Source organism: Acomys russatus, chromosome 1, assembly GCF_903995435.1.
Source record: "Acomys russatus chromosome 1, mAcoRus1.1, whole genome shotgun sequence".
Taxonomy (NCBI): domain Eukaryota; kingdom Metazoa; phylum Chordata; class Mammalia; order Rodentia; family Muridae; genus Acomys; species Acomys russatus.
The window spans coordinates 66560323-66588044 of NC_067137.1; the positions used below are offsets into that span (position 1 = coordinate 66560323).

At 43.3% G+C, this 27722-nt stretch overlaps 1 protein-coding gene and 1 pseudogene across 2 annotated transcripts in view; one reads left to right on the top strand and one right to left on the bottom strand.

Annotated features, from left to right (window-relative positions):
• Prorp (protein only RNase P catalytic subunit) overlaps positions 1 to 27722 on the top strand; it is an 84948-nt gene that overhangs the window by 20280 nt on the left and 36946 nt on the right. For both annotated transcript variants that reach the window (XM_051146243.1, XM_051146254.1), the window contains one exon: positions 11895 to 12002. In XM_051146243.1, coding sequence (XP_051002200.1) covers positions 11895 to 12002 — 108 coding nt within the window. The remainder of the gene's footprint in view (positions 1 to 11894; positions 12003 to 27722) is intronic.
• On the bottom strand, positions 21516 to 21836 carry LOC127195310 (28S ribosomal protein S21, mitochondrial-like; annotated as a pseudogene).

The following is a 27722-nucleotide window of genomic DNA, read 5'->3' on the forward strand; positions in this document are numbered from 1 at the left end:
CTGGAGATGAACCGATAATCATGAAACCAGAATAGGCGGACAAGCCACCTCTGCAACCTCTGGTTAACCAGCTGTTGATGAGCTCCTCCCTGTCAGCTGTGTGGTCAGTGAAACTATAAACAAGTAAATTTATTTCTATTGTATTGGGATAAAACTTTTTTATTACATTTATTTATTGGAGTGTGCGTGTGTGTGCTTGCTCATGTGTGCTTGTACTTGAGCAAACACACCATGGTGCAGGGGTTGGGGTTAAAGGACAAATTTCAGGAGCCCTTTCTGTCTTTCTACCATGTGGGTCCCAGGGATTGAATCCTGGTTGTCTGGTTTGGTAGCTATCGCCTCTGACCACTGAGCAATGTTCTTACTGCCCTGATCCTATTTTAAATACAAAGTAACTGTACCAACTGTTTATGAACCATTTTTAAGTGGGTAATTATAAACTCAACTTGTCAGAAATTAAATGCTTGCTGGGCGTGGTGGCATGTGCCTTTAATGCTAGCATTCTTAAGGCAGAGGAAGGCAGATCTCTGTGAGTTCAGGGTCAGTCTACGTGGGAGTTCCAGGCCAAGCTAGTTTACATGGTAAGACTGTCTCGAAGCAAACAAACAACCAAAGCAAATGTTTTATAAATGCTTCCTCTTTTGTAGTTCCCAAGGCCTCCTTTGGTTTTCCTTTAGTTATTTCCTCTTTATCTGCCACCTGGACCAAAATGCTTAAAGCTAATTTTGTCTCCTTTTACTCCTTGACTTCGGTATCTACTTAGTGACTCATCCTATTTTTGCATCCTTCCTCATATCTGCCACTACTGTTCACCTGCACTAGTTCTGTGTTGTCTTTACTGATACTTTAGTGTCCGCTCAGTTTACAGAGTACTTCCTGTTTCACCAGCATGTACCCTTCTACCCTCTAGTCATTCGGACTCTCTTGTCCAAAACATCTGCACTTTCGCACTTTTCCTAGTTTCGCCACAACTTATATTTCAGGCCCTGGCTCTTATTTTTTGTTTTTGTTTTTCGAGACAGGATTTCTCTGTGTAGCTCTGGCTATCCTGAAATTCACTCCGTAGGCCGCCACCACCGCCACCACCAAGGCCCTGACTCTTAACCTCTCCTCTCTAAACACTCTTTGAGGGATTAGCACCTTCTGTAGTTTCCAGACTACTTGGTATTTTGTAGGTATACCACAAATACTGCTAATTTTACAGTAAATAGGCAAATATTTACATTTTATCAAAGCTACTGTTTACTTAGCTGTAGCATTTAGTAATAACTTTCTGGAAGAAGTATTTCCTTTATAGGGAGGGGAACTGAGATTCAGAGAAGTCACTGATTCACAGCATCATACAGTGTAAGTAAGTGGTAAAGCCAGGATTCAAACCTAGACCTCTGGATTAAATAACCCGTGCTGCCTGCACTGTCAGCAGTTCTACCTCCCCGTTACACTGGTGTAGATTTTTGAGCATAGAAAAGTAATGCTTAGCTTGCATATTTGCTTAATTATGACAGAGAAAGAGATATGTGAGTTTGTCATTTTTAGCAGAAAAATTGAAATCAATTAAAAGTGTGTCAGAGGTCACAGGAACATAGAATTACCCTTAATGTTGTTGGTTGCTGCTAGAATGACTCATCCTCCAGTTCTTGGTTGGTCTGTAGTTACTCAGTTATTTGTGTGAGTGAGAACTCAGGGATACTGATGAGGTGTACAAGCTTTATCCTGTGAGCTAGTGAATGTTCTGGGATAGCCCTGGGATTTCTACGGAGTGGCCTTATCTCCTCTGTCCATTGTTTCTTTTTCTCCCATCCCCCTTTTTTCTTTGTGCTTTTTTTTTTTTTTTTTTTTTTTTTTTTTAAGATAGGATCCCACTGTGTAACTCAATTGGAGCTCAAATTCAGAATCCTCCTGCCTTGCTGTCTAGCTTTGTGATCTGATTACTGGAATGTGCTACTAGGCCTGGCCTTAGATCTACTATTATAACTTTTGTTTGTTTGTTTGTTTGTTTTGGTTTTTCAAAATGGAGTTCTCTGTGTAGTCCTGGCTGTCCTGGACTTGCCTTGTAGACCAGGCTGGCCTCAAACTCACAGAGATCCGCCTGCCTCTGCCTCCCGAGTGCTGTGATTATTATAACTATTTATCAGGTCAAACTTAAGTGTTGTTTCTCTTACACATTCTCTCTTCTTGGGTTTTAAGGGCTCTCCCTTTTACTTCTGGTTCCCCAACCCCTTTTTCTCTTTTGGTGTGTATGTATGTGTTTTCATTAAAAGAGAATTAAAAAAAAAAAAACAAAAAAACGGAGCATGGTGGTAATGTCAGTATTCAGAAAACAGGCAGGAGAATTCCTTTTCTTTGAAAATTACCATTAAAACCCGAGTGAGGTGATAATCGTCTCAGAGAACATCTGAAACTAAATGGCTTTTGAAGACAAGATGGGTAAATTACACTTTATTCTTCATAAACAAAGCTCCCTAAGGAAATGGGGAGTGAGTACTCTTAAAAAAATCTGAAAGGCTGGGTGTGGTAGTGCGCACCCATGGCCCAGCATCTAGAGGCAGAAACAAGATTTCTGCCAATTCAAGGCCCGCTTGATCTGCACAAAGTTTCGGATTAGCCAAGGATGTATAGAGAAGCAAAGAATATTGGTCTTTGCAGGCATCTGTCCACTCTACTTCTGCATAAATAAAGGAGCTCATTGATCAGTAGGAAACAGGAAGTAGGGAAAGGTGTTCTAATAGCCCCTGTTAAAAGACCAAGAGCAGAGAGTTGTTGGCAAGCACTTATTTAAAGCAATTAGATGGTGCTTTTAGTAGTAAGACTTTTAAAGTTTTTAATGTATTTTATGAATATAAGTGCTCTATATTTGCATCTGTGCCAGCAGGGCAGAAGAGGGCACCAGACCTCATTATAGATGGTTATGAGCTACCATGTGGTTACTGGGACTTGAACTCAGGACCTCTAGAAGAGTAGCCAGTGCTCTTAACCACTGAGCCATCTCCCCAGCCCTGTACTATAGACTTTTTGTCATGAAATCATTTAATGTGTGTGTACGTGTGTGTGCATGTGTGCGTGCGTGTGCGCGCGCGCGCTGAATATGTGTGTGGTATGTGTGTATGTGGCTGACAGCCAGCAAGCCCCAGCAATCCTGTGTACCCCACCCCACCCCCGACAAGCACCGGAGTTACAGACTTGCCAGGCATGGTACCTGGGTGTTTTTGTGAGCGCTGGACATCTAAGCTCAAGACCTCATGTTTATGCAGCAAGTGCTCGTACCCACGGGCTATCTGTCTCCCTCGCTCCAATTTTCTTGTGTCTTTATACTGGCTCTGAGGTAGGAGCTACATGAGGTTGTGGACCGCCAATTTGCTGCTGGGAATGGAAATCAGTCCTGCAAGAGCGGTGTATGCTCTCAGTCGCTGAGCAATCTCCTCAGCCCCTTGGGGTTTGCCTTGCTGGCCTGAAACTCACCATGTAGCCCAGGCTTGTCTGAATTCCTCATCGTTCTGCCTTCACCTCCTGAGTACTGGGGTTACAAGCATAGGCCACCACACCTGGCCACTTAACTCTAATCTCTAAAATATGCTAAACATATTTTTGACACACTCGTTATATATTTGTAGCTTTTAAGTATTGAACCCCCTAGAAGTAAATGTTTATCAGGCCAGAATAAAATTACTGGGTCAAATGAGTAACAGTAGTTTTAGATTTTGAAATATATTGCCAACATAACTTTCCAGGAGAGTAAAATGATTACGTTGTGTCCTGCAGGTTAGAGAACTGTGTTTCCTGTGTGGACTCCTCGCAGTCCTTCAGGATAGACATTGTTATCTGTCTTGTTTGTTTGTTTGTTTTCCAAGATAGAGTTTCTCTGTGTAATAGCCCTGGCTGTCCTTTGGTAGACCAGGCTGGCCTTGAACTCACAGAGATCTGCCTGCCTCCCGAGTGCTGGGACTAAAGGTGTGGGCAACCATACCCTGCTGTGTTATCTGTCTTTATCAATGAAGGGCAAGGTAGTTACCACATGCGTTATCAGCAATGAATGGAAGAGCTCATGGTTATACCCAGACCTGAGTCCAAAGCCTAGCTAATTTCTATATCATATTGTCACTCAGAGATTTCAGTCTATTGCCGTTTTTATTTGATTCTAATTGTGTGTGCATGGTGAGTGTGCACACCTATGTGGCCGTGTTCATTTGTACAGTGTATGCTGGTGGGAGGGGTGCAGAGGCTGGTGTCAGATGTCTTCCTTGATTGTTCTCCACCTTACTTTCTGAGTCCCAAGCTCTCTGGTTTGGCCAGTCTGGCTAGCCAGCTTGCTTCCTGGATCTCCAGTCTCTGTCTTCTGAGTGTTGACATTACAGGAGGCCACCAAGCCTATCTGGCATTTATTTGGGTGCTCTGGTCCTAAACTCCGGGCCTTATGCTTCTGTGGCACGTTGAACTATCTCCCCTGCCTCTGATTGTCCTTTTTAATAAAGAATAGCTCCCCTGAATAAAAAATAGTGGAGGGCATTTTGGGAGTGACTTGCAGGTTTCTGCCTAGCCCCTGTTTTGTTTGCCTTTTTCCTCCCTCTTTCATCTTACTGATAACTCAGATAAGATTACAAGGTTTCAGGGTTACAGAAAGGCCCAGTTGGCCTGTGTTCCACAACCTATGTAGAAATGCTGCATGTGGTGGTGTGCTTGTGTGTTACTGCACTGGGAACTGGACAGGATGATCCCTGGCCTGCTGCCTTCATTGGTGAGTTCAGGCCAGTGAGGGACCTGTGTCAAAGAGGTGGATGCCGTTCCTGAGGATGACGCCCACACTTGTCCTCCAGCCTTCACATATGTGCACCTGCATATGCATGACAGTACACATACATAAAAGGTTTATTTACATGGCCAATGGGATATCATACTGTGTAGTAGATGTATACATGTTTTTGTTTTGATCCCAAGTATAGGATGGGGAACAGACTTGTGAGAGAACAGGTGATGTTTATCCACTAGAAGATGAACCACCTCGTGTGAGGGCTTGGTTTTTGCCAGCTGAAACACATCCTAGTACAGACTCTGAGATATACACATACATACACATGGGACCAAAACAGGAGGCGGGTGCTTTTTTGGGTCTTGGTATTGTTTGGCTGTTCATCGCTCTACTTTGAGATGCTCCTAGACAAAACTGCTCCAGAGAATGCTTTGGGGTTCTGGGTTCCAGCTGCTGTTCCAGGTTCTAGCAGCGACTTTGGCTGAATTGCTGGTCTGCTGAAATCCTGCCGACTATGCCAGGGGAATCACTCCCAGGAACGGAGTCTAAAAAGATCTACTTCTGTTCCCATTAACCTTTTTTCTCTATCTACTGTAGGTGGGCTGGAAGGGAGGTATAAGAAATTAAAGAACCCCAAATAAAGTGGGTTTGGAAAAGGTCGAAGCCTACAACTAATGTTCCTAATATGGGGACATCAATTTTTTAAAAAAGATTTATTTATTATATATAGTGTTCTGCCTGCATGTGCACCTGCAGGCCAGAAGAGGACACCAGATCTCCTTGTAGATGGTTGTGAGCCACCATGTGGTTGCTGGGAATTGATCTCAGGACCTTTTTGGAAGAGCAGCTAGTGCTCTCAACCTCTGAGCCATCTCTCCAGTCCCCAATTAAAAAAAAATTTCTTTAGACATTAGGTGTAAATTATGTGACTTCTTCAGGACATGGTTCCCCAAATCGTCTCTAACCCTGAGACAGGCACACAAGGAGTTGGATATGAGGAAGTCGCAGGTGTGTTTCTTGGTAGCTATAGCTCCTGATGCTCAAAACTGTCTTGTAGCCATAGCTAAGGCTCCTCCTGCTACAGCAGAAATTCAGGTGCCAGGACAGTTTCCAAAGTGATATATGTGTGCATGAGTGAAGGGCCTGTGCTTCACTAGAGTAGCGTTTGCGTTGTGGCTGTCTGAAAGCTGAATTATTTCCTTCACTAAGTCAAGAGCTGAGAAAAACTCTCCCAGTAACAGCATGAGACTGCCTTAGTGTAGGTTGACAAATCCAGGAAGTCCCATTAGAGCTTGACAGCTAAAGCAGAGGCTGGAGGACATAAGCCTTTCTCAAACCTTGTCAAGAGAGAAAGTGTAGAAAGCTCACACTTATTTAGTGAGAAGTCAGGAGAGATTCTTTAATTTCCCACAGTTGTTCCATCCCCTGTGACTACTACAGTACTGTAGGCTTCGACCTTTCCCAAGCCTACTTTATTTGGGATTCTTTAATTCCTACACCTCCCCCTTCGAAGCGACCTACACTAGATAGGAGAGAAAAGAGGTTAATGGGAACAGGAGAAGAAGACCTTTTTGGACTTCCTTCCTGGGAGCGATTCCCCTGGCAGTCGGCAGGATTTCAGCTGACCAGCAATTCAGCCGAAGTTGCTGTTGGAACTTGGCACAGCAGCCAGAACCCGCAGCCCTGAAGCCTTCTCTGGAGTGGTTCTCTCTAGGAGCATCTCGAAGTGGAGCAATGAACAGCCAAACAATACCAAGACCCAAAAAGCCCTCACCTCCTGTTTTGGTCCCATGTATATTAAGATGTGTTTCAGCTGGCAAAAACCAAGCCCCTACGGGAGGTGGCTCATCTTCTAGTGGATAAACATCACCTGTTCTCTCACAAGTCCATTCCCCATGCCACACTTGGGATCAAAATAAAAACACGTGTACATCCACTACAATTGCTTGTGTCCAAAATAGCTGATATTTCCCTGCTTTTCCACTTTCAGTATAACTAAAGCCAGTTGTTTTAATATTTCCTTTCTCCTTGTTTTAAAAAATACTGTGTCTGCAATACTTTGATACATGGTTTTTTGAGACAGGGTTTCTCTTTGTAACAGCTCTGGCTGGAACTCGCTCTGTAGACTAGGCTAGCCTCAAACTCATAGAAATCTGCCTGCCTCTCCCTCCCAAGTGCTGGGATTAAAGCGGTGCTCCACCACTGCCCGGCTTACATTGATACATGTTAAGATCCTTGGTCTTCACTCAGGAGGCAGAGGCAGAGACAGGCAGCTGTCTGTGAGTTCAAGGCCAACCTGGTCTGTATATCAGGGCAGCCAGGGCTTCTTTTTGTTTTGATTGGTGTATCTCCATATCCCCAAGTTGCCCTTCTGGAACAAGACACTAGCTAGACAAATGAGAGACTTCTGTATCAGAATTTAAGAACAGAAGTAAACCATTATGTGCATGGATGATCCCTTTCAATTTAATAGGGAGGCTCAGCAGCTAATAGCACATCCAGAGGGCTTGGGTTCAGTTCGCAGCACCCACGTGGTGGCTCACCACCTACAACTCCAGTCCTGGACGATCCAAAGCCCTTTTCTGTCCTCCTCAGTCACCAGGCAAGCATGTGGTCCACGTGCCCACATGTAGGCAAACGCTCATACACACATGACAAACCTGAAAAAAAAGAAAGGGAGAAGAGAAAGCTTATAATTTGTGCCTTATTTTCTTGTTTGATTTTTTTTCTTTTTAAGACAGGGTCGCACTCTGTATCTTAGACTGGCCTGAAGTTCACTACCTTGGAACACACCACAGCCTCTCAAGTACTGGCTTATAGGCATGAAACTAGAAAGTTTGTTTATTAAGAATTTTAGCATCTTCACTAACCAAGAAAAAACTCTTGCTCAATTTGTTATCTTAGGAGAATTGTAAGTAGAGTTAGGTTCTGCCATGTGGGACTTAAGACTCACGTAATTATAAATCAGCTTTTTCCTTTGCCCTGGAGCAAAGGAAATGTGTCATTTTAAAAATTCCGGTTAGTTGCTTGCATCACTTAGTTTGCATTTACTCTGTTACAGTCGCAACAACAGTTCTGCTTCATTGTTTCTAATGTGAACTTGGATAAGGTAAAGAATTCAAAACTTAGGATTGTTTTAGAGTTCATTTTACATTTTTAAATACATTTCAAGCAAGCATTTCTTTCTCCTTTTTTCTTAATTTAAATCCAAGATATACCTTTTTATTATTTATTTATTTATTTATATATATATTTTTTTAGGGCACAGGGTCTCATACAGCTCAGGCTAACCTCAGATTCTCTATGTAGCAGAGGATAACCTTGAATTTTTGCCCAGCTATTATTTACTTATTTATGAAAAATCTATCACTGGGCCAGTCTCTTGAGTTTAAAGCCAGCCTGGTCTACAGAGCGAGTTCCAGGACAGCTAGGACTACACAGAGAAACTCTTTTGTCTCAGGTCCCCGCCCTCCAATAAAGGAAGGAGGAATGGAAGGGAGAAAGAAAACCTGTCATGTAATCCAGATGTTTTCAAACTATGCACATGGATGACCTTAAACGCCTCATCTTCCCATCTCTACCTCCAGAGTGCTGAAATGGCAGGTGTGCATCACCACTCCATTTGTTATTTTGTTTTTGCTTGTTTTGTATGTTTTTGAGTCAGGGTCTCACTACGCAGCCTGAACCTCACATAGACCTGCCCATCTTTGCCTCCCAAGTTCTGGGATTACAGGTGTGCACCACCATGCCCATACAGATCTACTTTCAAAGCCATGTCCTCGTGCTTCTGAAAGATCAGAACATAACTCACAAAAAAACTTGGGTCAGTTTTCTTTTTCCACCATGTGGATTCTGGAAGTTGAACTCTGATGGTCAGGGTAAGCAACAAGCACCCTTACCCACTGCACCATCTTGGGTTTTTTTTAGCCAATGTTAGTATTTATTTTACCGGCCTGATCCCTGCCAAAATTTGTGCTAATAGCCTCTGCTTGTAAATCATATTTACAATTCCTTTGTGGTTATATTTTCACTCATGTTTTACTATCAAGTCCATAGCCTCTTTTTCTTTGGTATTGTTGTATGGAACATATGTATGCACAAATATGTATAAATATATCCTGCTCAGTCCATTTTTGTTGCTTGTGTGTATGTGGTTTAAGGCTGACTTGGACTCTGCATTGGACAACCAATAAGAGGGCTTGCCCATGGGAGAAACTAATTCCTCTTGTCCCAGTAAACATCAATTGCCTGTAGTCCTTTGTCCAGAAGTAGAACCTCCTGAAAAATTCTCCCCTTTCATATTAATGTGTCCATCGATATTTCCATTGTTCAGGTCATTCGGTCATTTCTAGAGAGCCTGCTTCTCTGACTTGTTAGAGAAAAGGCAAGCCAGGTGTGGTGGTGCACGCCTTTAAACCCAGCATCCATGACAGAGTTTGAGGCCAGCCTGCAATACATAGGGAGTTCCAGGCCAGCTTGTGCTACATAGTGAGACCCTGTCAGAGGTAGGTGGATCACTGTGAGTTCAAGGCCAACCTGGTCTGCAAAGGGTCCAGGAGATCCAATGCTACACAGAGAAACCCTGTCTTAGAAACAAACAAACAAACAAACAAACAAAAGTAGATCAGCGGTTATTGGCATTTCTCTCTTTTCAATAAATATTTAAGCCCAGCCCCAGCTCCCTTATACATACTGAGGTTTTGGGTTTTGGATTATTGGATTTTTTTGTTTTAAGATTTATTTTTATATATACAGTGTTCTGTCTATGTGTGTGCCTGCCCACCAGAAGAGGGCACCAGGTCTCATTATAGATGGTTGTAAGCCACCATGTGGTTACTGGGAATTGAACTCAGGACCTCTGGAAGAGCAGGCAGTTCTCTTAACCGCTGAGCCACCTCTCCAGCCCCCTTGGTTTGATTTTATTTGCTTTTGTGGGACAGACTATCCTGAAACTTTGAATGTACCTAGCCTTGTCCATGGTGATTCTCCAGCCTCATCTGCAGTGCTGGGATTTCAGGCATGCACCTCCAATTCTACTGTGTTTTGTTGGTTTTGTTTTTCGAGACAGGGATTCTCTGTTTAGCCTTGGCTGTCCTGGACTTGCTTTGTAGACCAGCCTGGCCTCGAACTTACAGCGATCCCCCTGCTTCTGCCTCCTGAGTGCTGAAATTAAAGGCGTGCACCGCCACCACTTGGCTCAATTCTGTTTTTTTATTCTTTATTCTCGGAAATCACAGATCCACTTGTTGGGGATGTGGCTCAGCTTTAGAGCAAGGTCTTTCCTAGCAGGCAGAAGGCCTTGAGTTTAACCCCAGTACAACAACAACAAGGCAGGGAGCCTCACTAGAGACTGTGTTTACCTTCAAGCCCAGTTGGGCTCCAGCTTTTGAGGTAGAAATAGTGCCAAATAATTTTCAGACATGTACTGACTTTTACAGTGTCATGCACTGTCCAGTTTCTGTCCGCTTTGATTCTGTGGTTAGCTTTTAATCTGGGGTTTCTATTATTACTATTGGGCATTCCAGTACAACAGACAAATTCTGTTGTTACCAGTGTGGGGTTTCCCCCTTCTTTTCCCTCCATAGCAGTCCTCTCATCTGACATTTAGCACAGTTTATTTAATTTGTGCTCACATTAAGCTCCAGTAAAGTAGAGGGCTTTCTTCTTTATAAAGTAGTAAGCATAGAATAGTAGTAATGGCACATACTTGTGATTTCAGAGCCCACAGGCAGAAGCAGGAGGAGTCTGCATTCAGGGCCAGCCCAGAGTACATACTGAGACCAGCCTGAGCTATAGAGAAACAAGGTTTGTTTCAAAAAATGAAATTCAAGGGCAAAAAAAAAAAAAAAATTTTTTTTTTTTTTTTTTTTTTTTTTTTAGACAGTCTCACTGTGTAGCCCTAGCTAGCTCAAAACTTCCTATGTAACCAGGTTGGCCTCAAATTTATAGAGATCTAATTGTATCTACCTTCAGGGTGCTAGGGTTAAAGATGTGTGCCACCAAAAAATATAAATAAGTAAAAATGTAATAATCTAGATCCACGTTCTCTCACCATAGTTGCCAGGGAACTGTTCACTTCTCTTGGCTTACAGAACAGGACTTGAATTTTTCAGTATTCCAGTCTCTTCATGACTGCATGGGTCATGTGCAGATCTTGTCTGATTGCCTCAAATGAAGCTGTATATCACGATGTCCTGTGAGGGGAGAGCACTAAGAGACGGGAGAACCCTGGATAGCTGTGCAGATGGCATCTGAATGCAGCCCTTTATAGACTTCATTTTGGAATTCTGGAGTGGGGGTGTGGGGAGGAGGATGCGTTTTTTTATGAGAGGAGTATTTTCAGTTACCAAAATAATACTAACTCACCTCAGCATGGTTACAGTGAAGTCTTTGTCTAGTTCTCTGATCTAGTTCTTTTAAGATCTGTTTGCTCTGAGACAGCGTCTTCTCTGTCTTGGGCTGGCCCAAATTCCTTGTGTTACTGAGGATGAACTAGAACTTTCTACTTCTCCTGCCTCCACTTCTCTGGGTCGAGTGACATACCTAGTTAGACAGTGCTGTGGATCAAACCCAACGCTTCAGGCAGAGTAGACCAGCGCTAACCCACATCCTCAGCCCCTGACTCTCAGACAGAGTATAGACCAGCACTGACCCACATCCTCAGCCCCTGACTCTCAGACAGAGCGTAGACCAGCGGTAACCCACATCCCAGCCCCTGACTCTCAGACAGTGTATAGACCAGCGCTGACCCACATCCCAGCCCCTGACTCTCAGACAGAGTATAGACCAGCGCTGACCCACATCCCAGCCCCTGACTCTCAGACAGAGTATAGACCAGCGCTGACCCACATCCCAGCCCCTGACTCTCAGACAGAGTATAGACCAGCGCTGACCCACATCCCAGCCCCTGACTCTCAGACAGAGTATAGACCAGCGCTGACCCACATCCTTAGCCCCTGACTCTCAGACAGAGCATAGACCAGCGCTGACCCACGTCCCAGCCCCTGACTCTCAGACAGAGCATAGACCAGCGCTGACCCACATCCCAGCCTCTGACTCTTAGACAGAGCATAGACCAGGGCTCTACCAACTGACCTGCATCCGCAACCCTTAACTCCAGTTGATGTTTCCTCTTACTTTGCCCTTTTAGGAACTGAAGAGATTCGAGAGCTTTGTGAACTCCCGTCCTCCTTTTGATATTGTTATTGACGGACTCAATGTTGCAAAAATGTTTCCTAAGGGCCGTGAGTCTCAAATTGTAAGTATGGTTTATTTTGTTACTCCTGTAGAAACAGTTCTGCCCTTTTTGCATGGCCCTCAGCTGGCTTTCTCCTGACCTCTGCTTTCTCTTGGCCTCTTACCTCTCTAATTTGAAAAGGAATATACCAAGATATGATGTTGAGATGCTAGGTACTCGTTATCTCTTGTTTTCTCCACACATGATGCACTCATGAATTAACCTATATAGTTGTTTTCTCACTGGGTAATTATTTGGGTTGTTTTGGTTTTTTTGTTTGTTTGTTTGTTTTTTTATCAATTTATAAATGTGCTAGCAGTTTCAAATAAGACTACTATGATTTTTTTTTCCCCAATCTTTTCTTTTTGAGATAGTCTCTCTTTTTAGAGCAAAACTGGCCTGAACTTACACAGCTCCTTCTGCCTCTCTGTCCCAAGTGCTCCCTTCTGTGAGCATGCTTTTTCATAGCAGCAATGGGATTAGTACAGGTGTGGTGGCGCACGCCTGTAATCCCAGCACTCGAGAGGCAGAGGCAGGAGGCCCTCTGTGAGTTTGAGGCCAGGCTTGGTCTACAAAGTAAGTCCAGGACAGCCAAGGCTATACAGAGAAACCCTGTATTGAAAAGAACAAAAAAACCAAAAAAACAAAACAAAACTAAAAAACAAAACTGAGGAAAAAAAGAAAAAGGAAAGAAAAAAAAAAAAAAAAAGAAGGAAGAGAATTAAAGGTAATTTTGTACAATAAACACCCAGAAAACAACCAGACCAGTAAAATTAGGTTGTAGAGAGAGCCTGACTTTCAGCTGTGGCTGTGGTGATTGGTGATTTATGCCACTCTTCTGCAGCTGAAGGCTCTAATTCTTTCTTTCTTTCAACTTTTTATTGGTTCCCCATCCCGCTCATCTTCCCCTCCCCTGCACCTGCCCACCACCCTGTGCCCTCCTCCCACAACAGAGAAAAGAATCTGTGGAAGCTGAAAAAAGCTCATAGGCACAAGCAAAGGACAACTTCAATTTACAGCAATATCTTTTTTTTTTTTTTTCATTTATTTTTTCACCCACATTCTTAATGACAAATTATGCATTTAAAAACCTTTATTTTATCCCAGCATTCAGGAGGCAGAGGCAGGCAGATCTCTGTGAGTTCCAGACCAGCCTGGTCTATAAAGTGAGTCCACAACAACCAGGGTGACACAGAGAGACCCAGTCTCGAAAAAACAAAACAAAACATAAAAGCAAAACCTTTATTTTCAAAAGTCACAAATGGAATTTGTATTCTGTTGTCTTTGTTTGTTTAAGGACGAGGTAGTTAGTAATTTAGCTTTGTGACTGGCCTCAAACTCCTGATTCTCTTGCCAGAGAGGAATTTGAACGTATCTTTGTCGCTTATGGTATATTTGTCACTTAAGGACCTGGGAGAGATGCCTGTTGACAAAGGCAAGACAGAAAATGAAGAGTGCAGTTCCTGCCAAATGGCCTTGGAAGAATTCAGCTTTGATGGGCTCATTTAGGAATGTCACATCTGATACGTGAAATATTGTAGTTTCACACTATTTTGCCTTGAATTTGGTTTTCAGCTTTCCACAATGCACTAACAGTTAGCTTGCCTGATATAATCTAAATTGGACTAAGTTTTTTGAGGAAAGTAGGATGTCAAAGAAGGTATGTCACTAGCCTGTCAAAATAAATAAATAAATAAATAAATAAATCTCTATATGAATGGTCCTGTCACATGTTTGGAAAAAGAGACAAAGAGACAGAGAACAAAAGCCAACCAGCACAGCACCCTTGTGAGCCCTCTGGGGTACTTTCTAGGTTTTCAAAAGTAGTCTTCTAGGTTTTCTAATCATCTCATAAATGGCATTTTAGTTTTGAAATTAAGAGTAGATCTTCTGTGTGGGAGACGTGACTTGGTTGGTAGGGTGCTTCTCTAGAATGCACAAAGCCCTCACTCCCATCCCCAGCACCTCGTAAGCCAGGTGTGGTGGCACACACCTGTAATCCTGGCACTTTAGAAGTGGAGGCAGGAGGGAACAGAAATTCAAGGCGATCCTTGCTTGCATAGCAAGTTAAAGGCCACCCTGGGCTGTTTTCCAGTCTGTAGAAAGAGAACAGAATGGTTCCCAGCTCTGAAACGTGTTGTGAAGATTTAGTGACTCCATATATGCCAGCTCTGGGTGCATGTGCTTCACAAGTGCAGCTATGCTCGTGATTACTATTCAAGTGAACTCCCAAATGGAGCAGTAATTCTTGTTTGTCTGTAGGTCTTTATCTGATAGCTTAAGGTTTTTTTTCCTGTCATTCATGACAATGAAAAATGCTAAATTCTAGGCCATTCATGTTAGGTAATCCCAGCATTTAGGAGACAGACACAGGTGGATCTCTGAATTTGAGGCCAGCTTGGTCTGCTATGTAGAAGAACTCTTGTCTTAAAAGAAGGAAAGAAAAAAAAAAAAGAAAAGAAATACTGAGTTCTACCTTAATATTAGACTCAGTCTAGGCCAGATAGTCGAATAATACTTAATTAGGAATTGAAGTCAGTACTGGATCCTGAATCAGACCAATGAATCATTGCAAGTAGAGATGTGTGGTCAAAAAGGTACACCGCAGGATACAGGACACACTACAGCTCCCGCGAGGAGATGGGGTTTTTGTTTTGTTTTATATTTTATTTTCTTTTATAGAGGGAGGTTGCAAACGTGGAGGGTGGATATGAAGAAATGGGGAGACGAGTGGGATTAGGGTGCATGATATAAAATTCATAAAGAATCAATACAAAGTTAAAAATAAAAAATACTTAAAGGCAGGCGAGGTGGCATAGACCTTTAATTCCAGCACTTGGGAGGCAGAGGCAGAGAGATTACTGTGAGGTTCAGGTCAAGCCTGATCTACAAACTGAGTCCAGGATAGCCAAGGCCACACAAAGAAACCCTGTTTTGAAAAACAGAAACCAAACAACGACAAATTAAAAATAAAGACAACAGCTAAAAAAAAAAAAAAAAAATTTATTCCCTCCTGCACACATCCTGACTACTGGTTGCTCCGGAGTAGCGTCTGCTATTGTTCAGCTGTAGCTCCCCTTGTCATCCATATAGATTAGTCACGGTAACTGTATCTTCTGCATCCTTTATACCACTGAATTCTCCTTTGTGTGACCACATCAGGCTCAGGTCAGACTGATACATTGTAGAAGGAAAAAAAAAAAAAAAGAATCAAAGTCAGTACTATTAAAAACACAAGACAAAATAAAACAGTATGAAGAAACTGTTTCACGGTGAGCCTAAGCTCAGTGGAGAGAACTTACATAGCATGTGTGTGGTGAGATTTCTATCCCAGCTCCACAGGAGGAAAACAGACACAACTTAAGTGGGTATGATGGTATACCTGTGAGCTCAGGCTTCAGGAGGCAGAGGCAGATGATCTCATGTTACTAAAGGACACACTGTTGTTAAGCATATTGTTTTGTCTTGCTTTCTAGACAAGAGTCTTGAGTAGACTAGACTGGCCATTAACTCACTAGGTATCCAACTGTGACCTTGAACTTCTGACTATCCTGCCTCTACCTCCATACTTCCCCTTACTGGTTAATTATGTGTCTGATATGCTCGGTGAGCACAATGGTGAGAAAAGAATCTGATATTTGTTGTCTAGGGAGCTTTGCTCTGATCACACAGCTTGATCTTAGACCGTACATCTTAAGGGTAACAGAAATTAAGAAATTAAGAAAACAACCTTGGGGCTGGAAAGATGGTTCAGTGCATCCAAGCTGTTTCCAGTATCCACATCAGGTGGCTGTCACTGCCTGTCACTGCAGCTGCAGAGGATCTGACTCCTGGACTCCTTGGACACCTGCACTCAAGTGCATGTACACACACACACACACACTTAAAAATAAAATAGCAGAGCCAGGAGCGGTGGCACACACCTTTAATTTTAGCACTCGGGAGACAGAGGCAGGTGGATCTCTGAGTTTGAGGCCAGCCTGGTCTACAGAGCAAGTTCTAGGACAGCCAGGGTGGTTACACAGAGAAACCCTGTCTTGAGAAAAACCAATAAACAAAATAGTGGATCATGGTGGCATCTGCCTTTAATCCCAGCACTCAGGAAGCAGAGGCAGGTGAATCTCTGTTAATTGTAGGATAGCCAGGGCTACATAGTGAGAGCCTGTCTCAAAAAGAACAAAGTTGTGAACTTATTTTCTCAATTTGCAGATGCATCTTGTATGGTGTTTTACATTTTAACTTATTTTCCATGTGTGAAATGTGCATGTCTCTGTGCTCTTGTGGAGAACAACTTGCCAGAATCGGTTTCCTCCTTTTACCATGTGACCACTGAGCCACCTCATGACCCTTTCTTTTCCATATTTCAACCTTCTCTAATCTCAGCACTCAGAAGGCTGAGGCAGGAGGATTGTGAGTTGGAGGGCATTGAGTGCTAGGCCAACCTGGGCTACATAGGAAGACTCAATCCAAAAGAGAAGGGCAGTAGAGAGATGGCCTGGTGGGTAAGAACTCTTGCGGCTTTTGCAGAGGACCTGAGTTTAGCTCCCACACCCACACAGTAGCTCACAACTATTTGAACTCCACATCTAGAGGATCTGATGCTCCTCTCAGGCCCCTGAGGGCAATAGACACTCACATGGGGCACATACATGCCTGCAGGTGAATACTCATACATGTTTTTAAAAGAAAGGCATTGCATAGATAATGATAAATAGAAATTACGTATTCATGGCTTTAGACTGATGAGTATATATTTGGCACCACCATCCACCCAAATCAGTTATTCCAGGCTTAATCGTTATCTTTCTCAGCCAGTGTGGTAGTACATTCTTGTAATTCCAGGACTCTGAAGGCTGAGGCAGGAGGATTACTACACGTTTGCAGTTAACCTAGGCTACAGAATGAGACCTTGTTTCAGAAAATAAAGAACAAACCACCAAAATGTATTCTTTTCAGTAGCTTTATATCCAGTTGACTGACAGTATAGATTATCACCCCAAAGTATCCCCCCACGCCCTAATTGCTTCTTTCCATTGCCAGCAATATTACATTTCAGCAAAGCATCTAAAGCTGTCTTTTTGCTTTTTCCCTCTCAGTAACTTCCTACTGTGTGCATAATAGTGTCTAAGTTCCTTGTTGTGGACTATGGAACTCTTTGCTATGAGATATTTACCTCTTTTCAGCCATCTCGGTGGCATTTGCCCTTTGTCTTTCACTCAGCTAATTGGTTTGCTAGAATCCTCCTTGTTTGTCAGACATTCTGACCCTGTTCCTGCCTGAAGATCTTCTGCTTGCTCTTCCTTCAGTCTTTGGTGTTCTTTCGTTCCAGTGGCTGGATCATTCATTACCAGCACCTCAGGAGGCCTCCGGAATTTCAGAGAGGCCCTGGCTCTGCTTACCCACGTCTGTCCTTTCATTTACATCAGCCCTGTTCACGTCTCTGGTGCGTTAAAAGTGATCACATAGGTGGCTGTGGTAGCCTCCACCAGAGGTCCTCCCAGTCAGGAGGTAGATGCAGGAAGGTCATGAATTGGAGGCTAATCTAAGGTACACAGGAAGAGTCCAGGCAACCTGCAGACTGATTCTGAATACAAGAATGAGCTCAGCCAGTACACTGTGTGGTACCAGAGAACTCTCCAGACCTTGACCTAAAATGAGCAAGTGAATAGTTACTTTGAACCCCAGTTTTAGGTGGTTAGTTGCATAATGATAGATGACTGTTGTAGTTGGCCCCCTCAGTGGCTGTGATAAAACATAAACAAAAAACAACTTGGAAGGAGTGGGTTGTTTTTTTGTTTTTTGTTTTTTCACCTTACAGTGTGTCATCCAGGGAAGTCAGGGCAGGAACTGAGCACACTGCTTATTGCCTGTTCCCTGTGGCTTGCTCAGCTTGTGTTCTTATACCACTAGAGACCAACCTGTTCAGGGATGGCAGGGCCCAAAGTGAGCTGCTCTCTCCCACCTCAATCATTACACACACACACACACACACACACACACACACACACACACACACACACACACACACACACACGCCAAGCTGATGGAGGCAGGTCCTTATTTGAGTTTCCCTCTTCCATTGTGACTCTAGTCTCTAGTCTGTGTCCACTTCTGTCAGTCCATTTCATAGATGATTGAAAGAATGGACAATTGAGACTAGAGTCGCTTATGTAGCCTGTTAAAGAGAACACCTGCTTTTCAGCCAGACTGAGGAAAGTTTATTCTTAGCAACCTCCTTCACTTGCCTTTACATGATCTAAGCTAAGTTACAGACCTCCTGGTGCCCTGTGTGAAATTAAATACGCTATCTTTGAAAGACGTATTTATTTATTTAATGTGTACGTGTGCGCACCTCACCGTATATTGTGCGCCATGCACATTCAGGTGCCTGCAGAGACCGGAAGGCAGAATTGGAGTTGTGGGTAGTTAAAAGCTACTTGATGTGGGGTCTGGGAACTGAAGCCAGGTCCTTTGCAAACCATCTCTCCAGCCCTCAAATGAGCTAATTCTTGGAATATACTCACTGTAGTGTTTGCACGTGATCCAATTAATTCAAAAGCAAGGGAATAAAGCAACCCAAAGCCTGTGGGTGCATTTGTTACCCCCGGTTGTAACGTTGTAGAAACAGAAGCATGGGAGTTTGTTTTATTGTGGCTCTTGGTTTTAGACTGTGTTTAGGATCCTAGCTGAACAGCTGGCGACATTTCCTTTTTTGGTGTTAGCAGTCGTCATGAAGTAGTCTTCATGCTTTATTGAACTGGTGCTCAGAGTCTAAACCCAAGTCACCAAGGAAACAGGCATCTTCTCTGTAAAGTAACCAGGAAATACGACAGCGAGGGACTGGGAGGAGATGGCTCCATGGACAGTGCTGTGCAAACATGAGGCCCTGAGTTCAGATCCCCACCACATAGATCCAGGCATAGTAATGCATGCCTGTAACCCCAGCATGAGGGTGGGCGCGCCAGGCAGGCAGGCGGCGGCACATCCTAGGAGCTTGATGGGCAGTCAGTCTAGCTGAGGTAGTGAGCTCCAGGTTTAATGAGAGACTGTGTCTCAAATAATTAAAATAGAGCGGAGATATGATTGAAGAAAGCATTCCGTATCAACATCTGGCCTCCATTTATACCTGCCCAGACAAGCACGCCCTATACTTACATATACCATGTGCGTGTGTGTTCTCACATAAGCATTCATGCACATACACACACATGAATATACGTATATACATATACTCCCATACATACATATACTGCACACCCTCACACATGCACACACCACACACATATACATACATATATACATATATACACGAGGAGACAGACATACATCTACACACTCCCTCACATACATACATACACAAGTACGTACATACACACACACAGTATAGTCATTCATACAGATCCTCACATATTCATATCCACACACATGCATGCACCACACACACTTGCATACACACACACCTACACACACAAGCACATATACACACTCATATACACACACACACAGGCACACCATACATGCATACACCACACACACAGACACATACACATATGTACATACATAGTACAAACACACAGGTATTTGCCATGAATATACATGCATGCACACACATCCATATATGCACATACACACATATATGTAACATACACCATACACATACATATATACACAAAATAATAAGGAAGAAAGAAGAAAAGGAAGAAAGACTGTGAAAAACCTGGTATGGTAGCACACACCTGTAATCTCGGCACTTTGACAAGAAATTGGTGAATTTAAGGACAGCTTAAACTGCATAACAAGACCCTTTCTTTAAAAACAGAATAAGCAACTTTCCTTTGAGAAGCCACACCTACACTCTTGGGTATATGTGCTTAAAATCTCTTCATAAACTTCAACTCTACACACACACGCACACACACACGCACACACACACACACACACACACACGTATATATCTATTATTAGTGCGTGCCTGTGTGTACATGTGTGTGTGCATGTGTGTTCTGTGTGTGTATGTGGGCATGTCCTGGTGTCCATGTAGCGGTCAGAGGACAACCGTGGAGCCTGTCTGGCTTCTGGGGCTAACCTGAAGCTCTCACAGTTTGACAGCCAATATGCTCTCCCACTCAGCCCCTCTGCTCATGTTTATTAGTAGCTGATGCAGACTGCCAATCACGTTGACTTCAGTAGGACAGGGAAGGCACCCTTACCCTGTGCTCGGTGGAAAGAGTGTTTCTCAATAGCTTCTGGCTGCCTGGCTGAGAATGCTGATGTCTTGTTACAATAGCCAAGCTAGAAATGAGTTTTCACACAGCAGCGCAGATTCCTTTTTTTTTTTTTTCCAGAAATCTAGCTCTTTCGTTGCAGTTCTGTGTGATACTTTTGTTGATTATTTTTCTTAGAACCACTGGGGAAGGAATTCTAAAAGTCTCTATGACTCATACTTGACTCACACTTTCACAACTTTCATTTTTAAGAACCGAGTTTTTCTTTGCAGTCAGTCACCAAGTGTTCATTAATGCTTGGTGATGTGAGGGTGCTTTGAGGAGACAGGAACAACACACAGCTTTTCACTTGGGAAACAAAAGAATAAAAAGTGGAAAGGTTCTTACACCCCAGTTTCTCTCATTAGCTTCTGCACCCCACACACCTGCCCGCACACCCATCCTAGTGCTTTTGTTCCTCGCGCCTTCTGAAGCCTGCATTTTAGATTGCCCAGTGTCCCTAAGTCCCTCTAATAGAGAGCGTGTGGGGGGGAAAGTACACCATTTTAGTTAATCTTGCTAGCTGTTCACAACTCTGCTCCCTATTTCTGCAACAAACGGAGAATTGGTTAAAATGGCTTCGGCAGAATGAAAATTTATAATGTAATTTAAAAGAATCACGGGCAGGCATCAGCACTGAATGCTTTCATGCTTGCCGCTTGCTTGGGCAATGAATGGAAAGCCGTCTGGTTGGAAACGCTGCAGAATCCATTCTGATTGCCGTCTCTTAGCTGCTTTTACTACAGTGAGAGAAAAATGAAGGCAAGGTATTAGCCATTAAAGGTCATTTGGTAGAGCGTTTACTTGGCAATGAGTTCTCGTATTTTTCTGCCACTCAAGTTATTTTATTTCTCTCTATTGATTTACATAACCTCTTGTTAATGTTTCAGAACCACGAAGCACCTAAGATACAGTAAGCTGCGCTCATGGTTTACGCGACATAACCTTGGGCCCTTCACTGCAAGCTGTAGTAATGGTGAATTGTCACTGCCTGTGCTCAGAACTGTTTCCGTAATGTGAAGCTCACTCGGTCCCTGCTGTTCACAACGGCAAATGTTAAATACCGAAGCCAGCTTTCTGTTACATCTTTGAAATACTTTGCTCGGTGTAATTGTTTCTCCCGCTTCACCACTGACCCTGGAAGGGTGGCTCTGCTGAAAGCGTGCCTTGTTTCTCAGATCCCCACACTTAGCTTGTGCTACTTTTTCTCTCAAGGAGCATGTTTTTATTTATATTCTTCCTTTTAATAAAAGAAAATGTCCATTGTGGACTAACGAGATAGAAAAGAGTGGGACATAGGATTAGCGTGGGCCATCTCTCCCAGGCCTTCGCAGCCAAGCCATGGGGCTGCACGGTTCTTTGGCATCAAGAAGTTAATCTTTCGAGCCCTTTCCATGTTGTAGATCCTTCGGCATGTTTCGTAGCTGTCCCGCTGGCGGCAGTGACAAGGCTTCTCATAGTAGCGTTGTCACTTTATGACTTCAGCGAGCCCATCGGTGGTGAGGATTCTGTTCAGGGTCCTATATGCACCTTCCACATTCCCCTCCTGAACCATCACAGTCCTGGCAATGAACTTCAGATGTTTAGCCATGTATTCAAGTCTTCATTCTTCAAGACCTATAGACTGGCCGGGCGTGGTGGCGCACGCCTTTAATCCCAGCACTCAGGAGCCAGAGGCAGGCTGATCGCTGTGAGTTCGAGGCCAGCCTGGTCTACAGAGCGAGTCCAGGAGAGCCAGGGCTACACAGAGAAACCATGTCTCAAAAAACAAAAACACAAAAAGACCTACCCACTGGGACCTCAGTACTCAGACTCCTTCCTTTGTTTCTTTAGGAAAAAATATTTCAGTACTTTTTTTTTTAATGTATTGGAATCTAGAATCAAAAATTGTTGTTTGCACTTTGAAGTTTTGTGCATTACAGATGCCTGGAATGATAGGTAATTGGATGTGATAGTTAAATATATTTTTACATTTTGGTCAGCTGGTTAGTAGATGTGTTTTCCTGTTAGAATTTGAAAAGTAGTTAGCTGGGCATGGCGGTGCACGCCTTTAATCCCAGCACTGGGCAGGTGGATCTCTGTGAGTTTGAGGCCAGCCTGTTATACCAAGTGAGTCCAGGACAGCCAAGGCTACATAAAGAAACCCTGTCTATAATAATAATAATAATAATAATAATAATAATAATAATAATAATAATAATAATGAAAGGTAGTTGACTTTGTGTGTGTGTGTGTGTGTGTGTGTGTGTGTGTGTGTGTGTGTTAATGGGTGTTTTGTCTGCACGTTTGTTTGTGCACCACAATTGTAGAATGGCAGAAGGACTCAGACCCCCTGGAACTGAAGTTTCAGAAGGTTGTAACCCACCATGTGGCTGTTGGAAATTGAACCTGAGTCCTCTGAAAGAGCAGCCATTTTAACTGATAGCCTATCTCTCCAGTCTCCTGACAGTATTTCATTTTTCCATTATCATTCTTTCATTCATTGATTCACTTACTGGTTTTGAGACTGGTTCTTACTATGTAACTCTGGCTGTCCTAGAGCTCACCGTGTAGACCAGGCTGGCCGCGGATTCACAGAGATCTGCCTGCTTCTGCCTCCCAAGTCCTGGGATTAAAGATGTGTGCCACCATACCTTATTTTTTTTTCCTTTTCCATCTCCCTGATTGGTTTTCCTGACAATATTTTTAAGCTATTCAGTTGCTTCTGAATTAAACTCTAATCCAGAAAGTTTGTCTGACTCACTCAAAGTGAACTAATTTTTAAAATAACATTTCTGATTTCAAGATTAAGAACCATGTAGTGGAAGGAATGGACTGACTCAGAAATTGTTCCCCAACCTGCACACACAAGTGCACATGTATACAGCACATTAAATAGACAAATAGAGTTTAAAGAGTGGCTGGAGAGGTAGCTCAGCAGGTAAGAGTACTTGCTTGTACAGGACCCAGGTTCAAGTCCCAGCACCTACATGGTGGCTCACAACCATCTGTAACTCCAGTTTAAGAACCAACGCTATGAACACCAAGCTTGTTTGTGGTGCACATACGTCATTCAGGCAAAACACACGCACATATGAAATAAAATGGATAATTCTTGTAAAACAATAAAATATTTAAAAAGATTTAACTTTAAGTTATGTGTGGTGGCGCTTGCTGATAATTCTAGAGTTGGAAAGGTGGAGGCAATTGGATCAGGAGTGCAATACCATCCTCGGTTTTAAAATGAGTTTGAGATCAGTCTGGGCTACATGAAACCCTGTCTCAAACAAAAACAAAACAAGAAGTTTTGAAACTAGGCCTGATAGCACAGACCTGTGCCTTATGTTGTCTACAGAGTGAGTAACTGAGATCCCGTCAAAATTGAAAAGTTGAAAAAAGAGAAGGTAGGGCAAAGGGTGGTTTGGTTGGTAAAATACTTGCCATGCAAGCATGAGACCTCAGTTCAACCTCAGAACCCAGGTTTTAAAAAGATAGGTAGAGTGGAGCCGGGTGTGGTGGCGCACGCCTTTAATCCCAGCACTCGGGAGGCAGAGGCAGGTGGATCGCTGTGAGTTCGAGGCCAGCCTGGTCTACAAAGTGAGTCCAGGATGGCCAAGGCTACACAGAGAAACCCTGTCTCGAAAAAACCAAAAAACAAAACAAAACAAAACAAAAAAGATAGGTAGAGTGGTACATTCTTCTAATCCCAGTTCTGGGGAGGCAAAGGCAGGTAAATCCATGGGTCTTGGTCACTAACTAGCCTGGTGTGCTTGGCAAAATCCAGGCTAGTAAGAGACTGATGTCTTAAACAAGATAGAAGAAGACAACAACAAAACAAGATGGGGTCAGTTACACTTTTAATCCCAGTGCTGGGGAGATAGAAGGTGGTGACTCCCCATGAGTCAAGACTAGCCTAATCTACATAATCCTGGCCATCCGGGGCTGGCCACCTTCCCCCAAAAAATTAAAATAAAATAAAATGCCACATGAGATTGTCCTCTGATGGTCACATGTGTGTAAGTATGTATGAGTGCATAATCATATATACACATGTGTATGTGTGTGTATGTGTATATATGTCCACATATATATGACCACACACACACACATACACACACGCGCGTGCACATCATTCTCTGATATCCTAAAAACATATTTACACACTCTGAAGACCTTTATATAAAGTAGTGTAGGGGCTGGAGAGATGGATGAGTGAATAAGAGCACTGGTTGCTGTACCAGAAGACCCAGGTTCAATTTCCAGCAAGCACATGGTAGCTCACAACCATCAACTCTAGTCTCAGGGAATCTGTTTCCTTTTCTGGCCTCCATTGGCAACAGGCACACATGTGGTACACAGATATGCATGTAGGCAAAACACCCATACGCATGAAAATGAATAAATAAAATGAAGTGGCATAGTGTTTGCATATGCCCTATAAACATCATCCTATGTTCTCAAATTGAGCTGTTAGCTTATTTATAATCCAGAATACAATTTAGATAGTTACCTAGGAAATAACAACAAGAAGAGTCTGTACACTTCACATCATATTCCATCACTGAAGGGAAGTCAGGACACAGGGCAGGAACCTGGAGGCAGGAGCTGATGCAGAAGGCATGGAGGACTGCTGATTCCTTATAGAACCCAGGACCACCAGCCCAGAGATGGCGCCATCCCCTATGACTGGGCCTGCCCCCAGCAATCACTAATTAAGAACATGCCCTACAGGCTTGCCTACAGCCTGATCTTATGGAGATATTTTCTCAATCAAGGTTCTCTCCTCTCAGAGAGAGGTTTGTAGTGCTAATGAATAAAAAACAAAACAATGCCAGGCATGGTGTCGAATGCCTTTAATCCTAGCACTCGGGAGGCAGAGGGAGGCAGATCAGTGTGAGTTCGAGGCCAGCCTGGTCTACAAAGTGAGTCTAGGAAAGCCAAGGCTACACAGAGAAACCCTGTCTCGAAAAAACAAAACAAAACAAAACAAAACCAAAAAACCCAAAACAACAACAAAAACTTGGGTGAATGCTTTACAGCTAAGCTATACATTCTATAAAGTTCTTTAATCTATAAGCTCATTGCATGCTGGGAAAGTAAAGCTAATCTAGGACTCCTTATTTTTAAAATAGTTAACAGCTGGGGGCTAGAGAGACAACAGCATTTGCTGTTCTTGCAGAGGGCCCAGGTTCGGTTCCCATCGCCCACATGGTGGCTCACAGCCATCTGTAACTCCAGTTCCAGGGCCTCTGATGCCCTCTTCCGACCTTCATGGGCACCAGGCACTCATGTGGTAAGCATACACACATACTGGGGAAACAGTCACAGACATAAAGTAAATATATCTACATTTGTAAAAAAGTTAAGGTTGGGCATAGTAGCAAGAGCCTAAGGTAAGAAGATCACAGTGCCAGGCCAGCCTTGTCTCCGAAAAACCACAAAAATTAAAAGGATGGAAAGTTAACTGGTTATATCTGGTTCCTCAAGGGTGAGATAGTGACGGGGGCGGTGAGAGACAACTAGTAGATGCCTCTCCAGGGTTGCCTGAGGAACAGGAAGTGTGGTGCTGGGGTTTTTCCTGCTATTCATCTTGGATGACATGGATATAGAGAAGTCAGATCATTGCCTGAGGCTGGTCAGTGGGGCTGACTCCTCTCAGTCACCTGCCGCTCCACCCACTCCTCTTGCCCTGCACGTGTGAGTTCTCCTTTGGCATGTGACTGCTAGACTAGCCTGCACCTCTCACAGTCACCAGCTTGTGAATGCAGGCCATCCACCAGACAGGTGAGACTTGGTGCCTTCATCCAAGATGCTAAGTAGAAAGCTAAGTGAAGCCAAGCAAAGTTTCTGTGTTGAATTTGGTTTCATGTTCCTTTCTTTACAAATTTCCAGAAAGGTACACCTTGGGTAATGGTTAGAACTTCTCTAGGTGCGTCAATCAGGTGTCATGCTTTGTTGCCAGGTTCCTGTATCTGTTATCTTTCTGGCAACATCTTAATGCCTAATTGATTCCCCATCTTAATCTGTCTTGTGTGATAAGTAAGCATTTGGGGTGTGGTGAGAGTGACTGTGAATCATTATTGTGTGTATCTCGCTCCTATGGCAATATATTAAAACATCCTCCTTAGCAATGTCACAGGTAGAGGCCACTATGCAAATAATACCAATTTTAACAACAAATCAGTATTCGTAGTCAGGAAGCAATGATTCCACCTTCAGCAGTAAATGTATTCCTGTTTTGAGAGCTATGTAAATACTTAATTATTACAGTGATAATGATTCAATAATTATTAGTTCTATGGTGACATTATTCTAAAATAGCATTTTTCTTCTAACATAATTGGTTGTTTCACACTTCTCACAGTTATGAAGGCTGATATTTTCTCCCTGCTCCAAATAATTAACCCAATAGATTGAAGGCAGTTCAGTTCTTAAGGTTGTACTTGTTTAGTTTTAGTTTTGTTTATTTGTTTGCTTTGGATAATTCAGTTTTCTTTTCTGGGTAGTTTTGGGAAATGTTACATTTCAGACCCGGGACAAGCGGCTGAGGTGCCCATTTAATATACCAAATTGGACCTGACCTCTAAGCTCTCTCAGCATCCCTCTCGGTCCCTGCCTGTTACGGGACATGGCTGGTACACCCCTTCCTCTACCCTGAACTTTCCAGTGCAGAGGCTGGCCCTCACCTCCTTCAGAGGCGCTTCACTGAATAACTCGCTCTCTTTCTCTCTCTGCCCCGACCCCTGCATGGCACCTTCACTGACCCCCTCCCTCCTCTCACCCCAGAGCTGCCCCCAATAAACCTGCCTTCAGGCTTTAATCCGGCTTGAATTGGCGTATTTCATCAGCGGAGGGAAGCTTTTTGTCAAGAGTATGTGGCTCCTTTTTAATTCACCAGTCTCCAAAGTGGGTCCTCTGCATCTTAGGTCAGTTCAGTTCCAGAAAAGATAAGATAGTTACAACCATACAGTACAGAAAATAGAACAAATTTAGAGGTTGAAAGAAAACAAACATAAGAAAGGAGAAAATAAAGTTAGGAAAGCAGATTTGTCCGTATGGAAACCGCGTGTGTGATCTCTCGGTTTGGCAGTGGTCCTGTAGCAGGTGCGCATGGAGCGTGACTTTGAAGCAAGGGCTCTCATAGTCTCATCTGCTTGGGCATCGTTTGTACATGTGACACTCCCATTCTAAACATCTTTCTTTACTCACGAGGATTCTAAAAAGGAGGGATGAGAGAGGCAGGCTGGGGAAACTTGGAGACACACCCAGTTCTGATATATCTCCCAAGTGAACTCTTCCTATAAGACTCACTGGTTTATAAGATTCATGTCACTCATAAGATTAAATAGGTATAATTTGGTGAGGAAAAGTATTATTCCTCCTTGAAAACAAAGGGATTTCTCCGGTGACCCCTGGTGCAGGCCTTCGGGGTGCTCTTTGTTAGTCATAACACTGTCATCAGGTCGGAGTGAGAGGATAGAGTGAGAACTGACAGAAA